The 19526-nt window shown below is 42.4% G+C and overlaps 1 protein-coding gene across 1 annotated transcript in view; it reads right to left on the bottom strand.

Moving 5' to 3' along the window:
* Positions 1-19526, bottom strand: part of SLC39A9 (solute carrier family 39 member 9) — a 36000-nt gene that overhangs the window by 6174 nt on the left and 10300 nt on the right. The window contains exons 3-6 of the mRNA XM_034769328.1: positions 16181-16372; positions 12152-12220; positions 9625-9710; positions 4213-4347 (exon numbers count right to left, since the gene is read on the bottom strand). Of these exons, the coding sequence (XP_034625219.1) occupies positions 4213-4347; positions 9625-9710; positions 12152-12220; positions 16181-16372 (482 nt within the window). The remainder of the gene's footprint in view (positions 1-4212; positions 4348-9624; positions 9711-12151; positions 12221-16180; positions 16373-19526) is intronic.

Below are 19526 nucleotides of genomic sequence, written 5' to 3' on the forward strand. Positions count from 1 at the left end.
GATGCCCACCCAGCTGTATTTACATTGTAAGCACAGCGAGCACTGTGCATGTTCCAGGGGTTCTATACAAAATTATTACAAACCTGGGATGTATCTAACATGTTAAGAATGATCAAGAATCCTTCTATTCATTTTATTTCAGTATGTCTCTCCATTTATAGAAGAGGTTCTGCCACACCATGATTAGGATCACACTACACATAACCATAGGGAATACAATGCAAAATTTGTCCATTCATTTTTAAGGACCTTCTTTGGTCAAGTTCCCATTTATCTCTGATCTTATTTCCTGGTATAGTCTCAACCTATCCCTCTGACACAGAAGAGGAAGCCAACGTTGGCCAAGCAGAGGTTGATTCTTTGCATCTGCAACTGCACTAGCTCCATAATTATTTCTGCCTCCCCAATTCCCCATTCTTCTAAAATGTTGCTCAAAACTCAGCTCTTAGCCTGCCTAAAACCAATGACCCATCAACAAAGATCCCTCCCTGGTGTTTTTTATTAACAAACCCATTAAACCTCTCACCATCTACTGTGTAAATGGTGTTGTTGCTAGCATGGTTCCTTTCTAGTTTCTCTCTCCCAGGCTATTTACTCAAAGTCTCTCCCTGTCCTTTTTTCTAGAATCCTTTTCTACAACTTCATAGCGCATCATCTATGCAACCTACAGCACTTACAGCAATGGATTTGTTACAGAAAGGTGACAGTAGATAGGAACATTCAGATTGGGACAGGTGTGATAAGCACATGTGCAATGACCTGGTTGACAGCTCACTGTTTGTAGACAACCTAGATGAGGTGGGGTTTGAGCTGTGCTTTTTACAAATATAGATGGGAACTCAATAAGGCAAAAAGGCTATTTTAGAGAGAGAGTATAAAATTCAGCACCTGACACAGGAGGGATGATCAAAACTGACAGAGCAAAGATTGAAAAGTGAAGGAGCCCTTGAACACGAGGAGAGCAAACTGTAGTGGAAGGGGAACAAGTGGAGACCTTTCAGAATTAGAGATGATGCGATGGCACACATACAGGCAAGAAGGCATGCCACAATGTTCTGAATGGACCTGAATATGAAATCACCTAGGCGTGACATGACAGAAAAATATACCAAATGCTTAGAAAAAAAATCTTGGTGAGAAACAGCATATAATCCTAAATAGACATGTCACTTTGTGGTATGCACAGAACATAAGTCTCCTTTCACATCTCACATATGGATAGCACTACCATTTTTATCCCTTGATTTCTGATTAGTTCTCATTACAATTTTAACACTGGATTAGGGAACAGATTTATGCATCCTAACCCTTCTATTTTAGCCAGAGCTTGAATCACCAAGTGTTTCCTTCACATTTCTTCAACAGAGACTTCAATTCCAAATTGCACAGTCTTTACCTTTTTACTCACTGCAAGAAATGTCAGGCTCGATATTAGGCCAGTTTCTTAGGTCATTATATTAACTATACTGAACAACTGGAGGATGGAAGTTCTGAAATATCTATAGCACTAAGAACTTTGCTGAAGGTTCTACACTTGGCGCATTTTGAGTCTCCACTTAGTCCCTGCATATTGAGCTATATTTTAGGCTGGGCTTGGTGACAGATCTCTGAAGACAAATACAATACACTAACCAAATCAGCCTCCCACAGCCAACCCTCTATAGATAAGTTAACAGGCACTTATATAAAGACTGTCACACATGTGTACACTAGTGCAGTGGTTCTCAACCAGGGGTAGGCGCACCCCTGGGGGTGCACAGAGGTCTTCCGGGGGGAAAAACAACTAATCTAGGTATTTGCCTAGTTTAAACAGGCTACATAAAAAACACCAGCAAAGTCACAACAAACTACAATTTCATACAATGACTTGTTTATACTGCTCTATATACTATACACTGAAAGCTTCAGTTTATATTCTAATTGATTTATTTTAAATTATTGTAAAAATAAGTACACTTTTTTCAGTAATAGTGTGCTGTGACAGTTTTGTATTTTTATGTCTGATTTTGTAAGCAAGTCAGTGAGGTGAAACTTGGGGGTACACAAGACAAATCCGACTCCTGAAAGGGGTACAGTTGTCTGGAAAGGTTGAGAGCCACTGCACTGGTACATTTAAATATATTTACTACAAACTAGTTAAGATGAACAAATGAGGCTTAGCCTAATGAGTAGCTTATTGGGTGTTCATTCTAGGCAGATGTTGAGGTTTTCCTAGGGGAGGCTGTATGATCACTAACAGTGCATCATTTATTGTTGGTGTTGCAAGGGAGGGGGAGGGGGAGGGATAGCTCAGTGGTTTGAGCATTGGCCTGCTAAACCCAGGGCTGTGAGTTCAATCCTTGAGGGGGCCACTTAGGGATCTGGGGCAAAAATCAGTACTTGGTCCTGCTAGTGAAGGCTGGGGGCTGGACTTGATGACCTTTCAAGGTCCCTTCCAGTTCTAGGAGATAGGATATCTCCATTAATTTAATTTAAGTCTGTTTTCTTGGAAAACCTTTTGATTTTTCAAAGGAACACCTGGTCTGTCTCAATCAGAGTTCACACTACACACACAGTACATCCTGCATATACACAACTCTACAATCAGGATTTTCTTAAGTAAATAAATATGAAATGTTTTTAGAAATGTTTAGGTACAGATCACTTTGAATGTTTGGACTGCTATAGTCAAGAATCCAAACCTTGAGGGTGGGCAAGTTGTCCAGTGGTCGTATCAGTGCACTTGGGAGTTGCGATTCCTAGTTTTCCTGTTCCTGGCTTTACTAGCAACTCAGCCTGTTTTCCTATGCTTGATTTACAGGACAGTTGTGAGATTTAATGACTTATGTTTTTAAAGGACATGGATTGTCTTGGATGAAAAGCATCATGTAAATGTGAAGCAATAGCAAAGTCCCAGGGATTCTGTCATGATCTGGTCCCAAGTTCTTCAGCAAGGCCTTTACTTTGAATGGCACGCCAATGCTGAATTAAGTGATACTTGATAATGCTGCAAAATTTACAGTGTGTGTTCAAAACCTGAGATTTTTTTTAATCTTACTAGAAGTACAGTGTCCCTTGTGATATTATATTTTAATATTAAATACTGTATATTGTATGCTTCACCTAAAGTTTTGATGTGCTGCAGATTTTTGTAGTGACAATATAAGAAGTTGTCAAGGGGGAAAACTGGAAGCTTTGGGCAGCATTTGGGGCCTTTGTCACCGCAGAAGGAAAGGGAGAGGCAGGGCCGGCTCCAGGCACCAGCCCACCAAGCATGTGCTTGGGGTGGCGCCTGGAGGGGGGCAGTGCGGCGGGGCGCTCTGGCCGCCAGGGAGAGCGGAGCGCCCCAGCCGGGCTCACCGCCCTCCCCCCGGCGCTCCGGCTGGTCGGGGATTGCGGGCCCACGGCCGGGTTCAGCGCCCTCCCCTGCCGCGCTGGGGGGGGGCGGAGGGTGGGGCGGCGGGTGGCTTTTTTGCCTAGGGCGGCAAAAAAGCCAGAGCCGGCCCTGGGGAGAGGACTTCAGTTTGAGCTCCCAGGAACTGTTTGAGCCTTTGGGCACCAAGGAGGGGATGCATTTCTTCTTTCCCTCTTCCTAGAGACTGAGGTAACAGTTTGTCCCTCAAGGACCTGGGGCTTGAACTCCCGACCCCTTAACAGTGATAGCCACACCACTGCCCCAATATCTTCCACTGAATCCAGTACAGATGGATACGCACAACAACTAAATATTTCCACTAAAATTATCAGCACTGTAACCGTTAATGTTAAGATTTAAATTATCATCATGTTTCAGAGGTAAAACCACTTCAAGGAGAACGGAGACACATCCCCACATGTCAGAGCTACTGTTTCAACTTGCAGACTCAGGAGGTCAACAAAGCATCCATTTGTATTTGTCAGGTTAGTTTCTTAAAGTGAAACTTACAGGGCAACTTAGCTTCTTAAAATGAAAGCTTAGATTCTCCAGCACAATTGTCTGGCAGATTCAACTGCCACAGAATTGTGGAAAAGTATTATTTGTTTAGTTAAAACAAACAGAAGCTTCCTTTTTTGAGAATTTTGTTCATAAATTTGCAACTACATGGCGGGAAGGTCCCAGCTACAGCGGATAGTATGGAAAAATGTATTGGCGGTGGGTGAAGCAGTTTGGAGTTCTACAAGCCCAGTAAGGAGTTCCATGCCCCTCAAGCCCAATTGCTAAGCTCCCGGCAAAATTAAATCCCAAACATTTACCTTGCTTAGCCCCAAGTATGTCACCATTGACAAAACAGGTGCTGCCAATGCAAAGACCAGCAAGTGCTTTCTGATTCGATTCCGTTCCAGCCCAGCATGCATTAGAAAGGAAACCAGGCCAAAGGCAGCTGGTGCCTGTAAAAGAACAATAGTCAATGCAATATCAGCTTGGCTAGGATTCCCTGTAATTTAAGATATCCAAAGGCAAAAAAAAATTGTGGTAAATATGTATTATTCCTACTAACTATATTGAAGTGGAATATTCCCAACCAGAGTGCAGGGATGCTCTACAGTTACTGACCTAGAACGGTTATGCCACTCTCTGCATTCTTTTTGGTTCTGGTTATCTTATTTCCATAATCACTGGATGGTTATTTCATAACAACAATACAGCATATGAATCCACGTACTATTATTGAATGCCAGGATTTTCATTACTGTACTGATTTGATTGGTAACTATAACCCTTTTGTTCTGACTCGCTTTGGTAATCAAAATTTGTTCTGATCAACTTTTGTAATCAGAATTTTTAGGCTACCTGCAAGAAACAAATATGCCTCCTAAGTGACTTTTCTTCAACTGAGGGAGGAAAAATTCCAGCATTTACATGAAAGAAGAAAAAATGCCATCAAAACAAAGAAAAAGGGGCTGTCAAACTGTCAGTAAAAGATTAACAATCTTTTTGATTTATTTCCCTCCTTCAGGCCCAATTCTGATCCAACTAAAATCAATGAGAGCTTTGCTACTGACTTCAGTGGAAGCAAGACCAGACACTTCTTCCCCTCTCCCATCAATCCAGTCCCTTCCGTACAAGCCACAAGAACTATCAGATTCGTGATTACATCGGGACAATCGCAATCTTCCCTTCCCAATTTAGTTTTGAAACACAATGTAAATTAAAATATATTGCAGCTGCCTGCCTGCAGGAGAAGCTTGCTGATCTTTAGGAAGGGAAATACAGGCGGGGAAAGAAGATATGTGTGTGTGTGGGGGGGGAGGAAGTAGCAGTAATTGTGGAAGGGATAAAGAAGAGAAAAAAATTCAATTTTAAAAAAAATTCTTTCAGCATTTCATGGACAACCCACTTTTAAAAAGTTTTCCTCTTTCATTTAAAAAATATTTACTGTACACTTTTAAAATATTGTTAATAATAATTTAAAATGTCAGAATAATAAGTGTTCACTTCCCCTTTACTTGGTAATAACCAGATCCTGACCTATAAAACACTGTGGCCTTTGGCCACAGTGTTGTCATCCCAGAACATGGTTACCATGTATATCACTTATTATACAAGTGAAAACACAGCAGACCTGATTTTTCAAACACTTTACGTATGCATCTACACAGACAAAAGGTCTGAACAAACTGAATGACTAATTACTGTGAATGGCAGTAGGTTGCAATAACTGCACATACAAATTAGGTGTGCAACTGTGTGCTTGAGGTATTTGAAAACTAGATCCAATAAATCTTTTCCATACCATGTACAAATAAGGTCTGAACAAATACATGTTTAATTTAGTATTAATGGGAAACTGAAAGGCTATTGCCCCAACTTTGGAGTTTGGTGTTTCTTCTTTATTGCAGAAGACATATCAAAACACTTATTACAGTGTAAGGAACTGAATTCAATTTTGCTTCGCATGTCTGCGATGCTATAACCCTATCAACCTCAGCATTACCCTTTAATGATGAAAAATGACTGCAGACCTCTTAATATGTTACTCCTGGGAGAATTCTGCACAGAATTAATGTCCCCCGCAGAATAATTGATTCACGCGCCCCTTCCAGGCAGCAGTCCCGAGCAGGTGCGTTTGATTTGGGCATCAGGAACAGCCGGGGGAGACATAAATCACTGCCATGGGGGGGGGAGACTGGGCGTGCATGCAAGACTCTGTCCCTCCTGGTTGCCATCATGGTGTGCCCAGAGCCGGAAATGGGGAGAGCGGGGGATGCCCTGGCCGGTGGCTCCTACCCTGTGCTGGGCTCCAGTTGCTAGTCCCTTTTATGTCCCCCCGCAGCCTAGCCGGATTTCCTCTTCCCCTGCATGGAGTGGCTGGGGATGGGTCAGCCCACCACCAAGAACCGCCCCAAGCTGCAGACGGCTACACACACACTTCCTGCCCCCATGGCTCCCCAGTCATGGGGGGGTGGGGAGTGTCACTGTACAGGTAGTTGCCCCCATCCACTCAACCCCAGATGCTCCCCCACCCCTCTGCATCCTGACCCCCACACCTGCACCTATACCACCCCTGAGCTCCCCGCACTCAAGCCCCTACCCTGACAAGCCCCATCCCCCCTGCACCTGAACCATCCCGCCAAGTCCCCAGCACCCAGACCCCCACCCCACTAAGCCCCAACCACCTACACCTGGACCCCCACCATGCACCCAGACCTCCCGGCCATGCCCTATCCCCACGACACCCAGACCACCCCTACTGAGCTCCAACCACCTTCACCTGGACGCCCCCGCAGAGTTCAATTCCCCCTGCACCCGGAATCCCCCCAAGGAGTCCCTGTGAATCCAGATCCCCCCACACACCTGGATCCCCCACTGAGCTGCCTGCACCCGGACTATCCCACACAGAACCCTCTCATCTCACACCTAGATCCCCCCCACACTAAGCCCCTCCACACTTAGATCCTGCCGGACAGAGCCTGCTTCCCCTACACCCGGATCGGGCAGCAGCGCTGGGCATGTGTGCGAGTGAGACTCTGTCCCTCTTGCTCACTATCACGGTGTGCCGGCATGGAGGGGCAGTGCTACATGGTGTTTCTGTGGCAGACCCAGCCCTTGTGCTGTGTCAGGGTGGAGTGCAGCCTTACCACTGCATCCGTGTCCCGGGGAGGGGATGGGGGCAGCAGGATCCCCCACCTCCATGTAGCCAGTAGCCTGCGCTCGCCACTGCCATGCTGGAGCCTTCACACCCATTGCCCTTCTAATCTATTGTCTGCAACAATTTTAATTCTAGTCCAGTGACTATATGGTGACATGCTGAGTACTCCTTAACCATGCCATTCACTAAGGCCCCAATCTGGCGAAGCATTAGTTTCACTGGGGATACTCAGGTGCTGAACTTTATGGACATATTTAAGTGCTGTGCCAAATCATGGCCTAACTTCACTCCTAGGGAGGTACTGCCCTTTAGGGTATGTTTACACAGCAAAGAAAAACCAGGCGCTGGTCCATGCCAACCAACTTGGGCTCACAGGTCTTGGGCGTGATGGGCTGTTCCATTGTTGTGTAGACTTCTGGGCTGGAGTTGGAGCCCGGGCTCTAGGACCCTGCAGGGTGGGAGGGTAGGGTTGCCAACTTTCTATTTGCAGAAAACCGAACCCCTTGCCCCGCTCTCTGCCCCAAGGCCCTGCCCCTTCTCTGAGGTCATCCCCCCACTCACTCTATCCCCCCTCCCCCCGTCGCTTGCTCTCCCCCACCCTCACTCACTCACTCATTGTCACCAGGCTGGGGTGGTGAGGGCTCCAGCTGGGGGTGCAGGCTCTGGAGTGGGGCCAGGGATGAGGGATTTGGAGTGTGGGAGGGGGCTCCGGGCTGAGGCAGGGAGTTGAAGTGTGGGAGGGGGTATGGGTTTCCTGGGTGAGGCCAGAAATGAGGGGTTCAGTGTGCGGGAGGAGGCTCCGGGCTGGAGCAGGAAGGTAGGGTGCGGGCTCCGGGAGGGAGTTTGGGTGTGGCAGGGGGCTCCAGGCTGGGGCCAAGGGATTCGGAATGCAGGAGGGGTTTTGGCATGCAGGCTCTGGGCGGCACTGACCTCAGGTGGCTCCCAGGAAGTGGCCAGCATGTCCCTCCAGCTCCTAGGTGGAGGGGTCAGGGGGCTCCACACGCTGCCCCTGCCCGTAGGCACCACCCCCGCACCTCCCATTGGCCGCAGTTCCTGGCCAATGGGAGCTGCGAGCTGGCGCTCAGGGCGGGGGCTGCACACGGAGCCCCCATGGCCGCCCCTTCGCCTAGGAGCTGGACGGACATGTCAGCCTATTCCTGGGAGCCAGGCAGAGAGTCTGCCTGCCCTGCTGCACCACCAACCAGACTTTTAATGGCCTGGTCAGCGGCACTGACTGAAGCTGCCCTTTTCGAGAGGGTGTTCTGGTCTGAGGGATGGTCTAGACAAATTTGGTCCAGCCATGCAGGCAGGGGACTGGACTCGATGACCTCTTGAGGTCCCTTCCAGTCCTAGAATCTATGAACCTGGCAACCCAATGGAAGGGTCCCAGAGCTCTGGCTCTAGTCTGAGCCCAGAAAAGTCTGCACAGCAATTAAACAGCCCCCAAACCTGAGCTCTGTGAGCCTGAGTTGGCTGGCATGGGCCAGCCGTGGGTTTTTCTTTGCTGTGTAACATACCCTTAAAGTCTTCTGTGCTTGACATACATGGAAATATTATTGTTGTCTGTTCTGTGGAGCCATATTGATGTGCTAATACACCTAGTAAGGAATCTATTTGACAAAAAACATTTCCTGGATCTTTTTTGTTGCCTGTATTGTTACAGACACACTTGCTGACAGGTATTATGAAATAAATTACCAAAATAATTGAAAATAGTATGATAATATTATGATATTTTGACAAATAAAATATGCAGCATTTTAAAATATTGTGCACAGAATTTTTTACTTTTTGGCACAGAATTTCCCCAGGAGTAATAATATGTATATATTGTTCCCACAGTGCTGAGAACCAAACATACATATAGAAATGAATCCTAGCAGGAGGAAACAGTTTTCCGTACTTTAGCATAACATACATAAGTGCCCCTTGCCATATCCCCAGGGCTTCTTCAAGTATCCCTAGGGGCTGGTCTACACTACCACTTACGTCAATGTAATTTATGTCGCTCAGGGGTGTGAAAAAGCCATGCAAGTTACATTGACTTAAAGCGGTGTCCACACAGCGCTATGTTGTTGGCGGGAGATGCTCTCCGGCTGAGATAGCTTCCACGTCTCGTTGAGGTGGAGTAATTATGCCAACAGGAGAGCACTCTCCCGTCAGCATAGAGCATCTTCACCAGACATGCTGCAGCAGCGCAGCTGCTACTATAGCAGTGTGGCTGCTACATTTCCTCCAGTGAATATACTGTTCTCCTTTCTCTCTCTCCCCCATTTTTGTAGGTCATAGTCAGTTGTTTGGGCAGCAGGGGGTTGGGTTTGTCAATGAACAGCTGAAATGCATCCTCCCACACCCAAACTGACTGGATATAGCTTCCTTTGATACCCATAACCACCCAATATTATACTTGTGTTCTCCAATCCCTTATTTTGTATTACCACCTGATCACTTCACTGCAGCTCCACATACTGAGGTTAACTCAAGCAAGAAACCCAAATAATTAACTCCTACATGCAGTAGAAACTGATTTTTTTTTTTTTAAAGAAAAAAGTATGAATTTATGATCTGGACTTACCTTGTGTAACATAATTGCAACAAACACTATTAACTGGACACTGGTCTGAGAAGTGGAAGCTGCTGCACCCAATGCAACACCGTCAGCTTAATGGGTAGAAAGCCAAAAGAGCGCATAAGAGTTCACTGATTATTCATACACACCACAAGGTTTACTTATTTTTCCATTGGCTACCAATATAAAATTGTGTATTGCTTTAAAATAATTTCCCTTACTTACAAAACCCTTAATACTGACCCAACTGCTCTCTGACTTGCTTCCCCCTTCCTTTCCTGAGCCACTCTGAGGTTTGAGGGCAAAATCCTAGCCCTAGTGAAGTCAAGGGGAGTTTTGCCACTGACTTCAATAGCACAAGGATTTCACACGGAGTCTGCTCAGTCTTTGGTATGTCCTAATATAAAACTGGAATAATTCAGGGAACAGAGATTTAGTAACTAATTTCAAAAGTTATGGAATGTGTTTCCTATCTAAACTTAAAGCTGAAAATCAGTTTTAATCTTTACAAATTTACAAAGAATTCTAGTTATTACTTTTGGAATTGTGAAATGCCTAAATGTTACATAAACACTGTTTTACTGTGAAAAAAATCAAAAGAGAAACACACAAATCAGTTAATTGGCTATTCATAAAAAAATTCTCTTTTTATATAAAACACATGCATTAACAAAACAACATTTTTTGGTTAAAATCTGTTTCATGACGTACATTTACACAGTACCTTTTATCAACAAAAACATTTGTGTATATGTATACATTTATATTACACACACACACACACACACACACACACACACAGAAGTGTAGAGGATTACTTCATGAGAGTTTGAGCTAGACAAATTATATATAAACAATAAAGTAAATGAATGAGTTAAACAGATCATCCCAAATGAGTGTGAATCAAAACCTTAACACTGTATGACACACAAATATTTTGTTTATAAAATATATTTTTAGAGGAAAAACTGCTTTGAAGAAGTTTTAGAGAAATTTTAAATTGATACTATTTTTCACAACATCCCCCTCTCCCATCTGTAAAAGTTAATTATCTTAAGACCATGAATCCAAACTGTAAAGGTCTTGGAAAGACAGGGGGAAAAGTATTAACCAATACATTTTAGAAACTTCTAAAAATTACTTAAGTAGCTTTTTATATACATATATATAAATGTATGACGACGACCAATATCTTCCAACCTACCAGGAGTAGAATTAAGTGTTGCCATTTCATTGGCAAGGAGTGTTTGTTGTATGAGAACATACCTACATTTCCAGTGGTTAAATGCACCATTTTCTAATCCCAGTGGCCTGCAAGATATTGGACCTAGAACCAGTCATGGGTCCAGCACTGAATACTGCCCATCCTGCATGCAAGTCATTCCCCTCCACCAAATATGGATTCCCTCCCCACAAAATTCCACCTTTCTTCCCACTTCCCCCAAAGTGACTGCTCTATGAAAGTTTCTCAGAGGTTTGGAATTTTAGAAGTGGTCCCAGCGGAGACGGATTAGTGGGCATATTGAAGATGAGTTCAATATAAACAAATTGCTAAATCTAACTTGCATTTAAGTGGTAAAATCCCTGGAACAAGAAGTATCTTTTTTATTAAATATGTTTACAGTGCCTAACCCGTTGTGCACTATTGAAATCCAAATAAGTGAATAAATAATTCATTACAAAGATTTCAACCCCACATGTATAACATAACAAATATTTGTATGTATTGCTTCATCCATCACTGATCAGCAGCCACCACTGGAATTGGAGCGGCAGATGGTTAACAATGCACCACAAGTCTTCAGGAAAAGAAATGAAGAAAAATATTGTATCTAATTAAGACTCCCAGGAACATTTTCGGGAGGCAGAATACTATTTTCATATTAGGATTTAATCAAGCCAATCACTCGGCTTTTGTTTTAAAATGAAACAGAAGATGCAAAAAATCCAAGGCTTTCAAAATAGCCTTCATTTTACAGTAAAAGTAATTTACTAAATACATCAAAAAGGGACTCACCAGATCCTAAATGACTGACCAAACATACTATAATACTGTTACAGCTGCAGTTATAATAGACAAATTGGTGTCCCCTGCCCCTTAAAAATTTTGGATGAAGTGTTATTTTGTATTGCTAACACTTACCCCTCAACTATTTATACATTTTAAAAATTCTCTATGCTGTTTCTTAGCATCTAGAGTAGTTTCTCTCCTACAAAATTAAAAATCAGGTTTACTGTGATTAAGATTTCTAAAAACCTCCCTAAATCCTTTTCATCTGAATCATATCTAGACATATATCCCAGTCCGTGTGGATTTTTTCAAACCATTTTTACACAATGTTCAGTTAGCTTACTTAGGAAAAGATGGAAAATGTGCTTCTAAATACATAAAAAATCCCCACAGTGCTAACTTTTTTGGTGAATATACAATAATTATTGCAATTTAAAATTCAAAAGGTTTATTTAAGTTAGACAGGAAAAATGACAGTGACAGAAGATTGCCCCTTACAGATCTTACAGTTATTCAGCCTACCTGCAGCATGGACCACTAGTCCCAGTGTAGTAGTGATTTTGGAATTGCCTGACCTTGCTGCTTCTGGGTCTAAAATAATCATAAGGAAATTAAGCATTAGACAATATAAGATATCAACAAACATATGAATCATGCTGGAAGAAAACATATTACAAACACCGAGGCATAATTTCTCAGCTGTGACCCATTTTTAAACAGTTAAGCAATTACCAGAGGTTTCCCAGGCAAACTAGTCAAGATATCATATACTACCCTTCAGAATTTAAGGGAACATTGACAAGGGGATGCAACAGTCATCTTCCCTCATCTTTTTGAAACTAAACTGTAGTGTGAGATTCTTTACCTTCCCCAGCTCAGCCCAGAAAGGTAGCTTTAAGCCACCTTTGTACTCAGGATTCTGGGCTACTCCAAGGGCTACTGCATCTCCCAGCCTAAATAAGAGCAGCCAAGAGTTGCTCTAATTTACGTCAGCCTCCCAAATGCTGACTCTGGGCTATTCCACAGTCTGATGCACCACAGAATGCCCACACTATCATGTGCTATCCAGGCCTCCTCCCTCCCACTATGCCCCCAGAGCTGGGGCTTATAGGAAGGCCCTGCTATGGCAGTGACTGGACTATGGGCAACTCCCTGCTGGCTCCTTGTGAGCTGTTTATGAACTCTATATGCTGTCCTATGGACTGAAGCAGATGGCAGAATCCTCCCATACTCTTTAATGTAGAAAGAGAACATCATGCGTAACTGCTTAGGATTGAAGGCAGACGATGGGCCATTCATGTCTGTAATTGTTTGATAACTACTTTTATCTCACCATCTATTTGTAAACTAACTTCTTCTGGAGAAATAAAAAAAACCCCACTCCTCTACAGAAGGGGAATTGATCAGTGAAATTTTTTTCCAGTGGGCTGTGAACTACTGTTACAAACATAAAAATATCTAATCCTTTAAATTTCAAGTGGTCAGACAACTTTAACTATATTGCTACTTGACTCTGCTACCTGAACTGGAAGCCCATTCCATCTATTCACACTTTCAAGTTCACTCTCACCCTTCAAGTTCAAGAGACAAAGTGAATGAGGTAATTCTTTTATTGGACCAACTTCTGTTGGTGATAGTAGACGTTTTCTAAAGCTTGTCTTTCACTGACAGATGTTGGTCCAATAAAAGATATTATCTAACCCGTCTCTCTAAAGCCCTGGGACCAACACGACTACAACATCCCTTCAAGCTCTTTTGTCATTTAATTCCTCTTAATTTAAACCTATGTCCTTAGTTCTGGACTATCCACCAAACCCAAACAGATGATCACATTTAAAGGTTATACCCCATTCTAACCTCTATATCTATCGTAGTTTAAGGGAACAGAAAATCTAGTCAACTAAGATAACATTAATGGGTAATTAATACCACTGGTTCAAGGTTCAAGTCAGGAAAAGGATTCTTATAAATCCCTAACTATTCCAGCAACACTTGCAGTTACTCTGTTATATTTCATGTGGGAGATAAAGCAAAGGCTCAGAAAAATTGCTCCCTATATTGTTCAGTTTTTGAGTCTGTGCATCTTAATAGGTCAAAGACACAAGGAAGCCCATTTTCTCCTAACCAGGAAAGAGAAAAAAAAAAAAGTGTTGTAAAATGTAGAAACAAGGATTTTAATACAAGTTGCTCTACGGAGTTTCTTGCTAACCTATTTGCCAAGCCTCCATTTGAGAAGCTAAGCGAATAAGATAACAGAGTCAGTACACAGACATGAGCATCTGCGGGGAAGACTTTCAATCAAGGTGAGAAGTCTATGTGTAGAGAAAGGGAAAGACAGAAAAGCGAGAGAATGTGATAAAGAGTATGAAATACTTACATTAACAAAATCTAAACATAAGCACATTGCTGAACACTGACAAGAAATAAGGATGTAAGTGAAGTATGATAGAATGATCATTTCAACAGTATTTTGAACTACATTTTATTCGAAAGGTTTTTATAGGCACTTAGAGGAGAGAAAAGTGATCAGGAACAGTCAGCATGGATTCACCAAGGGCAAGTCATGCCTGACTAACCTAATTGCCTTCTATGAGGAGATAACTGGGTCTGTGGATGAGGGGAAAGCAGTGGATTTGTTATTCCTTGACTTTAGCAAAGCTGTGATACGGTCTCCCACAGTATTCTTGCCAGCAAGTTAAAGAAGTATGGGTTGGGTGAATGGACTATAAGGTGGATAGAAAGCTGGCTAGATCATCAGGCTCAACGGGTAGTGATCAATGGCTCCATGTCTAGTTGGCAGCCGGTTTCAAGCGGAGGGCCCCAAGGGTCAGTCCTGGGGCCGGTTTTGTTCAATATCTTCATTAATGATCTGGAGGATGGTGTGGACTGCACGCTCAGCAAGTTTGCAGATGACACTAAACTGGGAGGAGTGGTAGATACGCTGGAGGGTAGGGATAGGATACAGAGGGACCTAGACAAATTAGAGGATTGGGCCAAAAGAAATCTGATGAGGTTCAACAAGGACAAGTGCAGAGTCCGGCACTTAGGAAGGAAGAATCCCATGCACTGTTACAGACTAGGGACCGAGTGGCTAGGCAGCAGTTCTGCAGAAAAGGACCTAGGGGTTATGGTGGACGAGAAGCTGGATATGAGTCAACAGTGCGCCCTTGTTGCCAAGAAGGCTAACGGCATTTTGGGCTGTATAAGTAGAGGCATTGCCAGCAGATCAAGGGACGTGATCATTCCCCTCTATTCGACATTGGTGAGGCCTCACCTGGAGTACTGTGTCCAGTTTTGGGCCCCACACTACAAGAAGGATGTGGAAAAATTGGAGAGAGTCCAGCGGAGGGCAACAAAAATGATTAGGGGTCTGGAGCACATGACTTATGAGGAGAGGCTGAGGGAACTGGGATTGTTTAGTCTGCAGAAGAGAAGAACGAGGGGGAATTTGATAGCTGCTTTCAACTACCTGAAAGGGGGTTCCAAAGAGGATTGATCTAGACTGTTCTCAGTGGTACCAGATGACAGAACAAGGAGTAATGGTCTCAAGTTGCAGTGGGGGAGGTTTAGATTGGATCTTAGGAAAAACTTTTTCACGAGGAGGGTGGTGAAGCACTGGAATGGGTTACCTAGGGAGGTGGTGGAATCTCCTTCCTTAGAGGTTTTTAAGGTCAGGCTTGACAAAGCCCTGGCTGGGATGATTTAGTTGGGATTAGGTCCTGCTTTGAGCAAGGGGTTGGACTAGATGACCTCTGAGATCCCTTCCAACCCTGATATTCTATGAATAAAATTTCACATTAAAAGTACAAATATTTATTGGCTTAGTTTTCAGGAAAGATTACCTACATTTTGTTCTGCTGTACACAGAAAACCAGCATGCACTTACCGGGAAACTACTGAGGAAGATTACCAGTGAAAGTCACCATAGCCCTTATCATGCTTGGTGGTCCATGTGAAGTCCACTGAAGTCTACAGGGCTCTATGTGGTTGCAACAGTCAATCTGTGCAGATCACAATGCAGGACTGGGGCCTTTCTTCCATGAAAATTTACAGCCTGAACTAAGCCAAAATTTTGTTCTTTGAAATGTATAATTCTAAGCAAGACAATAAAATAACTAATGAAGTTAAGACTCTGACTCTTCAGTTTTGGATTTTTGCTATGTCAGTGGAATACTCTATTTGTCATATATTAAAACCTACACTGCTTAAAGCCTTTACACACAATGCTGTTGGTCATCTATTATTTCTAAGCAGACTTTCTCTGTCAGCATGGCACAGTCCACACACTTGAGCATTATTAAGCAAATATTCACATTATGCTGGCTTCCAGCACTGACAGTAACACTGCTTTATTATTTCACATAACAGACCATGTTTACATTTATGTTTGTAGAATATCAAGCTAAATAGAGCCCTCATCCTGACTGGGCACTACTGTATTAAAAATACATAATAAATAATCATATTCTGAAAATACACCTTGTTAATTCATTCTGGTTGCTGCACTAGCTCCAAGGCAAGTGCCAGTCTGGCAGGAGAGGCTTTACTTACCATCTGTAGAGTGCACGTGGGAGCTGCCTATCTGGTCCACCAAAAGCATGAAGACAAAACCAAGGACAAGGGAAACACCAATGTACGCGTGTAATTTTGAATGGTCATGGCCATGCTCATGCTCAGCTGTTATTTCTGCTGCTTTCTCAGATTCAATCACATTTTGAGTCTCACTGGCCTGATGGTGCTTCCCTAAAGCAGATAAACAGGTTGATTAGGAAGATCCCAAAGGTGATGTTCTAATATTTTCTAATCCTTCACGGAAAGCTTTCTTCATACCTGGTCTTAACAATATAAAGCAGGAAAGAAAAATAGATTTAGATTTTTTTGTTTTGTTTTTAATGTCCTAGTTTATCCCACTTTGGGGACCAACACTACTACTGTTGTAACTGAAATCAGTATATTTGAAAATGTAGAAAACATCCAAAAATATTTAAATTGTATTTTCTTAATTGCGCGATAAATATTTTTAATCACTTGACAGCCCTACTTAAAATCTATCTTTCTGTAGTTAGTAAACCTGTTTTATATTTTACCTAAAAAAGTGTGTTTTGGTTGAAGTGCTTGGGAAATCTCAGCTCAGTTTACAAAAGGCTAGTGTGTATCCATTCCACATTGAGGGAGTGGCAAACTATTTAACGAACTTACACTGGCCAGGCTTCTCACCAGTGCAAGACAATTTAGTTCTTGGGTGCAAAGCTGGGGAGCTGAGGGGAATTGGCTGGACCCTCCCTATTGATGGTTCATGAGTGGCTGGGAGATCATTCATGTAACACAGTTGAGTGTGTCCCCACCTGTGGATGTCCGTGTAAGTGCAGTGCTTACCAGAGCATGACTTCAGCATCAGTGTGAGAAGCTGCCCAGGTTGGTGGGTTTGAAGGGCTGAGTGGTCCCTCAATCCAGGTTGCACTCCGGGGACCCCATCACAACATTTCAAGTTATAGTATAGCCCCAAGTATAGAAGTCAGACTTTACTAAAACATGCATTTAACCATACTTAAAAGCCCCAAGTATATTCAGAAAAATTAAGCTGTTTCAGTTTCTCGATAATATGACCCCAGTCATCGCAGCTGCCCTTTCGTTGTTTAGGTGGGAAAAAAAAAAACAATAACGGAAGCATGGTGACTAGTTTGAGCAAAGTTGTGGGGGGGGGGGGGTGTCAGAAGTTCTGGGTTTTGTTCCTGACTACAACGTGACCTCAGGCATGTCATTTAACCTCTTTGCGTCTCAGCTAACTCATCTATAAAAATACTGTACACACTGAATCTCTAAAAAGTACTTTAGAGATAGCAAAACAGGTGCAGCTATCTTGCCAAATCAGTGACTGAGTCAGAAGCCCTGAGATATATTCCTGACTCCCAGTCCCCATTCTAGCCTCTAAATAGAACTTGCTGCCTCCATCACAAAAGAGGGTTACTACTTATGAGTGTGTTTGCTAGGTTTACTTAGTATTTGTAAAGCACTTCAAGATCCTCGTAGGAAAAGGTGCAACAGAAGTGCTAAGTATGATATTGAGCTGGACCCAACCTTTGTCTCTTTTAACATTATAATTATTTTGTAAGGTTTTTTCCCCCCAGAAGACATAATTAATGTATATTCAGAGGGGTGACTCCATATTTTCATGAAAACTCTTACGGGGAATTTATTTTAAAATGAATTTAAATGAAGCATTTTGCAATGCTTCAATGCCCTACAAAATGTAGCATGGTGACTTTGAACAGAGAGGTGTCTGTGGCACACAAGACATTCTACAGACTCCTGAAGAAACAGTTTGCTGTGGATGATGAAATTGCTGGGTAAGTCTGGGGTGGGTTTTTTTTTTTTTTTTTTTTTTTTTTTTGGTTCAAACACTTTTGTTTTCTATTATGAGGACTTCTGGCTTAATTAAATACTAATGGCCTCTTGAGGACAGCAGCCACTGTTAGAGACATCTGGGACAACCCTAGCAAAATATAATGATGTCTCACTGCTACTCTTTTTATGAATTAAATGGACCTTTCAACAGATCACTTCAGGGGGAGGGAGTGGAACACTATGTGCAAATGTTCAGTTATACTCTGTGCACAGATCATTTAATTTGCAATTAAAGGGACACTGTCCAGTTTATGGCTGTTTTTTACACTCTTCCTACATCTCCGTCTGGTCCTTTTGCACTGCTCAGGCACTACTCTTGTATGAGTCTCTCACTTTTGTCTTTGTGCCTTCTCTTATGCTGTCCCCTAAGCTTAGAACTGTCTCCCTGATTTTGCATGCCACTAAAACACCCTTTCTTCTTTCAATCTTCCTTAAAAGCACTGTTTCCAGAAGGCCTTCAAACAATAACCCAAAAACAAAATTTAAACCAGCTTTAAGGGGAAACCGACTAAGTTTAACTTTCTGGTACTTATACACTAGCACAAGGTAGCAAAGTTTGTGTTGCAACACTGCAGAGGAAAGTGTATTGATTAAGCAAACTTTCCACTGGAATTTTAAAAGATGTAATGGAAAACATGTTATTTGCTTTGGTTCTGTAAGCCTCTCAGGCTTTTACAAAAGCTTCATTAGAGCCAAATATAACGTGACTGTGTCTCTTTAAAAATAGTCTTAGGTATGAACAGACAATTGGAATAAAGAAGAGAAGACAGTCCATTTCTTAATCTAGCACTTCAATAAGTTTTAGATAGAGGACAAAGGCAAAACAATTAAATTTTAGGCCTGCTAGACATCAATGAGTGAAGAAAAACAAGTCAGATAAGATTCTTATGCTTAATTCTGAATGTCTTATTTTGTAAGTGGACCCTTTATCTTTTATAACAACCTTCATGGCAGAGTCTATATAAGTGGATGCAGCTCTCTACAACTTTATTTTCACATATAATACACACATTTTACGCAGTAATATTAGGATTAACTCATTTTTCCTTGATTTATTAGTTCTAGTTCTCTTCGACTTGTCCTACAAAGGTAGACAAAGGATCAAAGTTTGAGTTATACTGAAGAGACCTAAATTCTGGGCCGAAATCACTATCTGAAAAAAATAACTCTCAATGTTACTTAAATAATTTCTTTACAGCTAGATTGGCTTTGTTCAAGGTATTTCGTGTTAGAAATTTAGTTTAAGATACCATTAATGTATACTGTAAGTTTCCCAGTTATGTATTTTACTTCAATATGGATGGATGAATATGCATGAACTGCTGTGTAAATAGGAAGAGACAGAATTTTTCAAATGCCTCTTATTTACATGATAGTTTAATGGGTCAGATCATCTCACGGAAGGTGTCAAGCCTGGGCAATAAACCGACCAAAAATTTAACGAGAAAAGTAGAAGTGCTCCCAATAACGTTGTCTGCTGCTATGCTAATCA

This window comes from Trachemys scripta, chromosome 4 (assembly GCF_013100865.1).
Source record: "Trachemys scripta elegans isolate TJP31775 chromosome 4, CAS_Tse_1.0, whole genome shotgun sequence".
NCBI classification, from domain to species: domain Eukaryota; kingdom Metazoa; phylum Chordata; order Testudines; family Emydidae; genus Trachemys; species Trachemys scripta.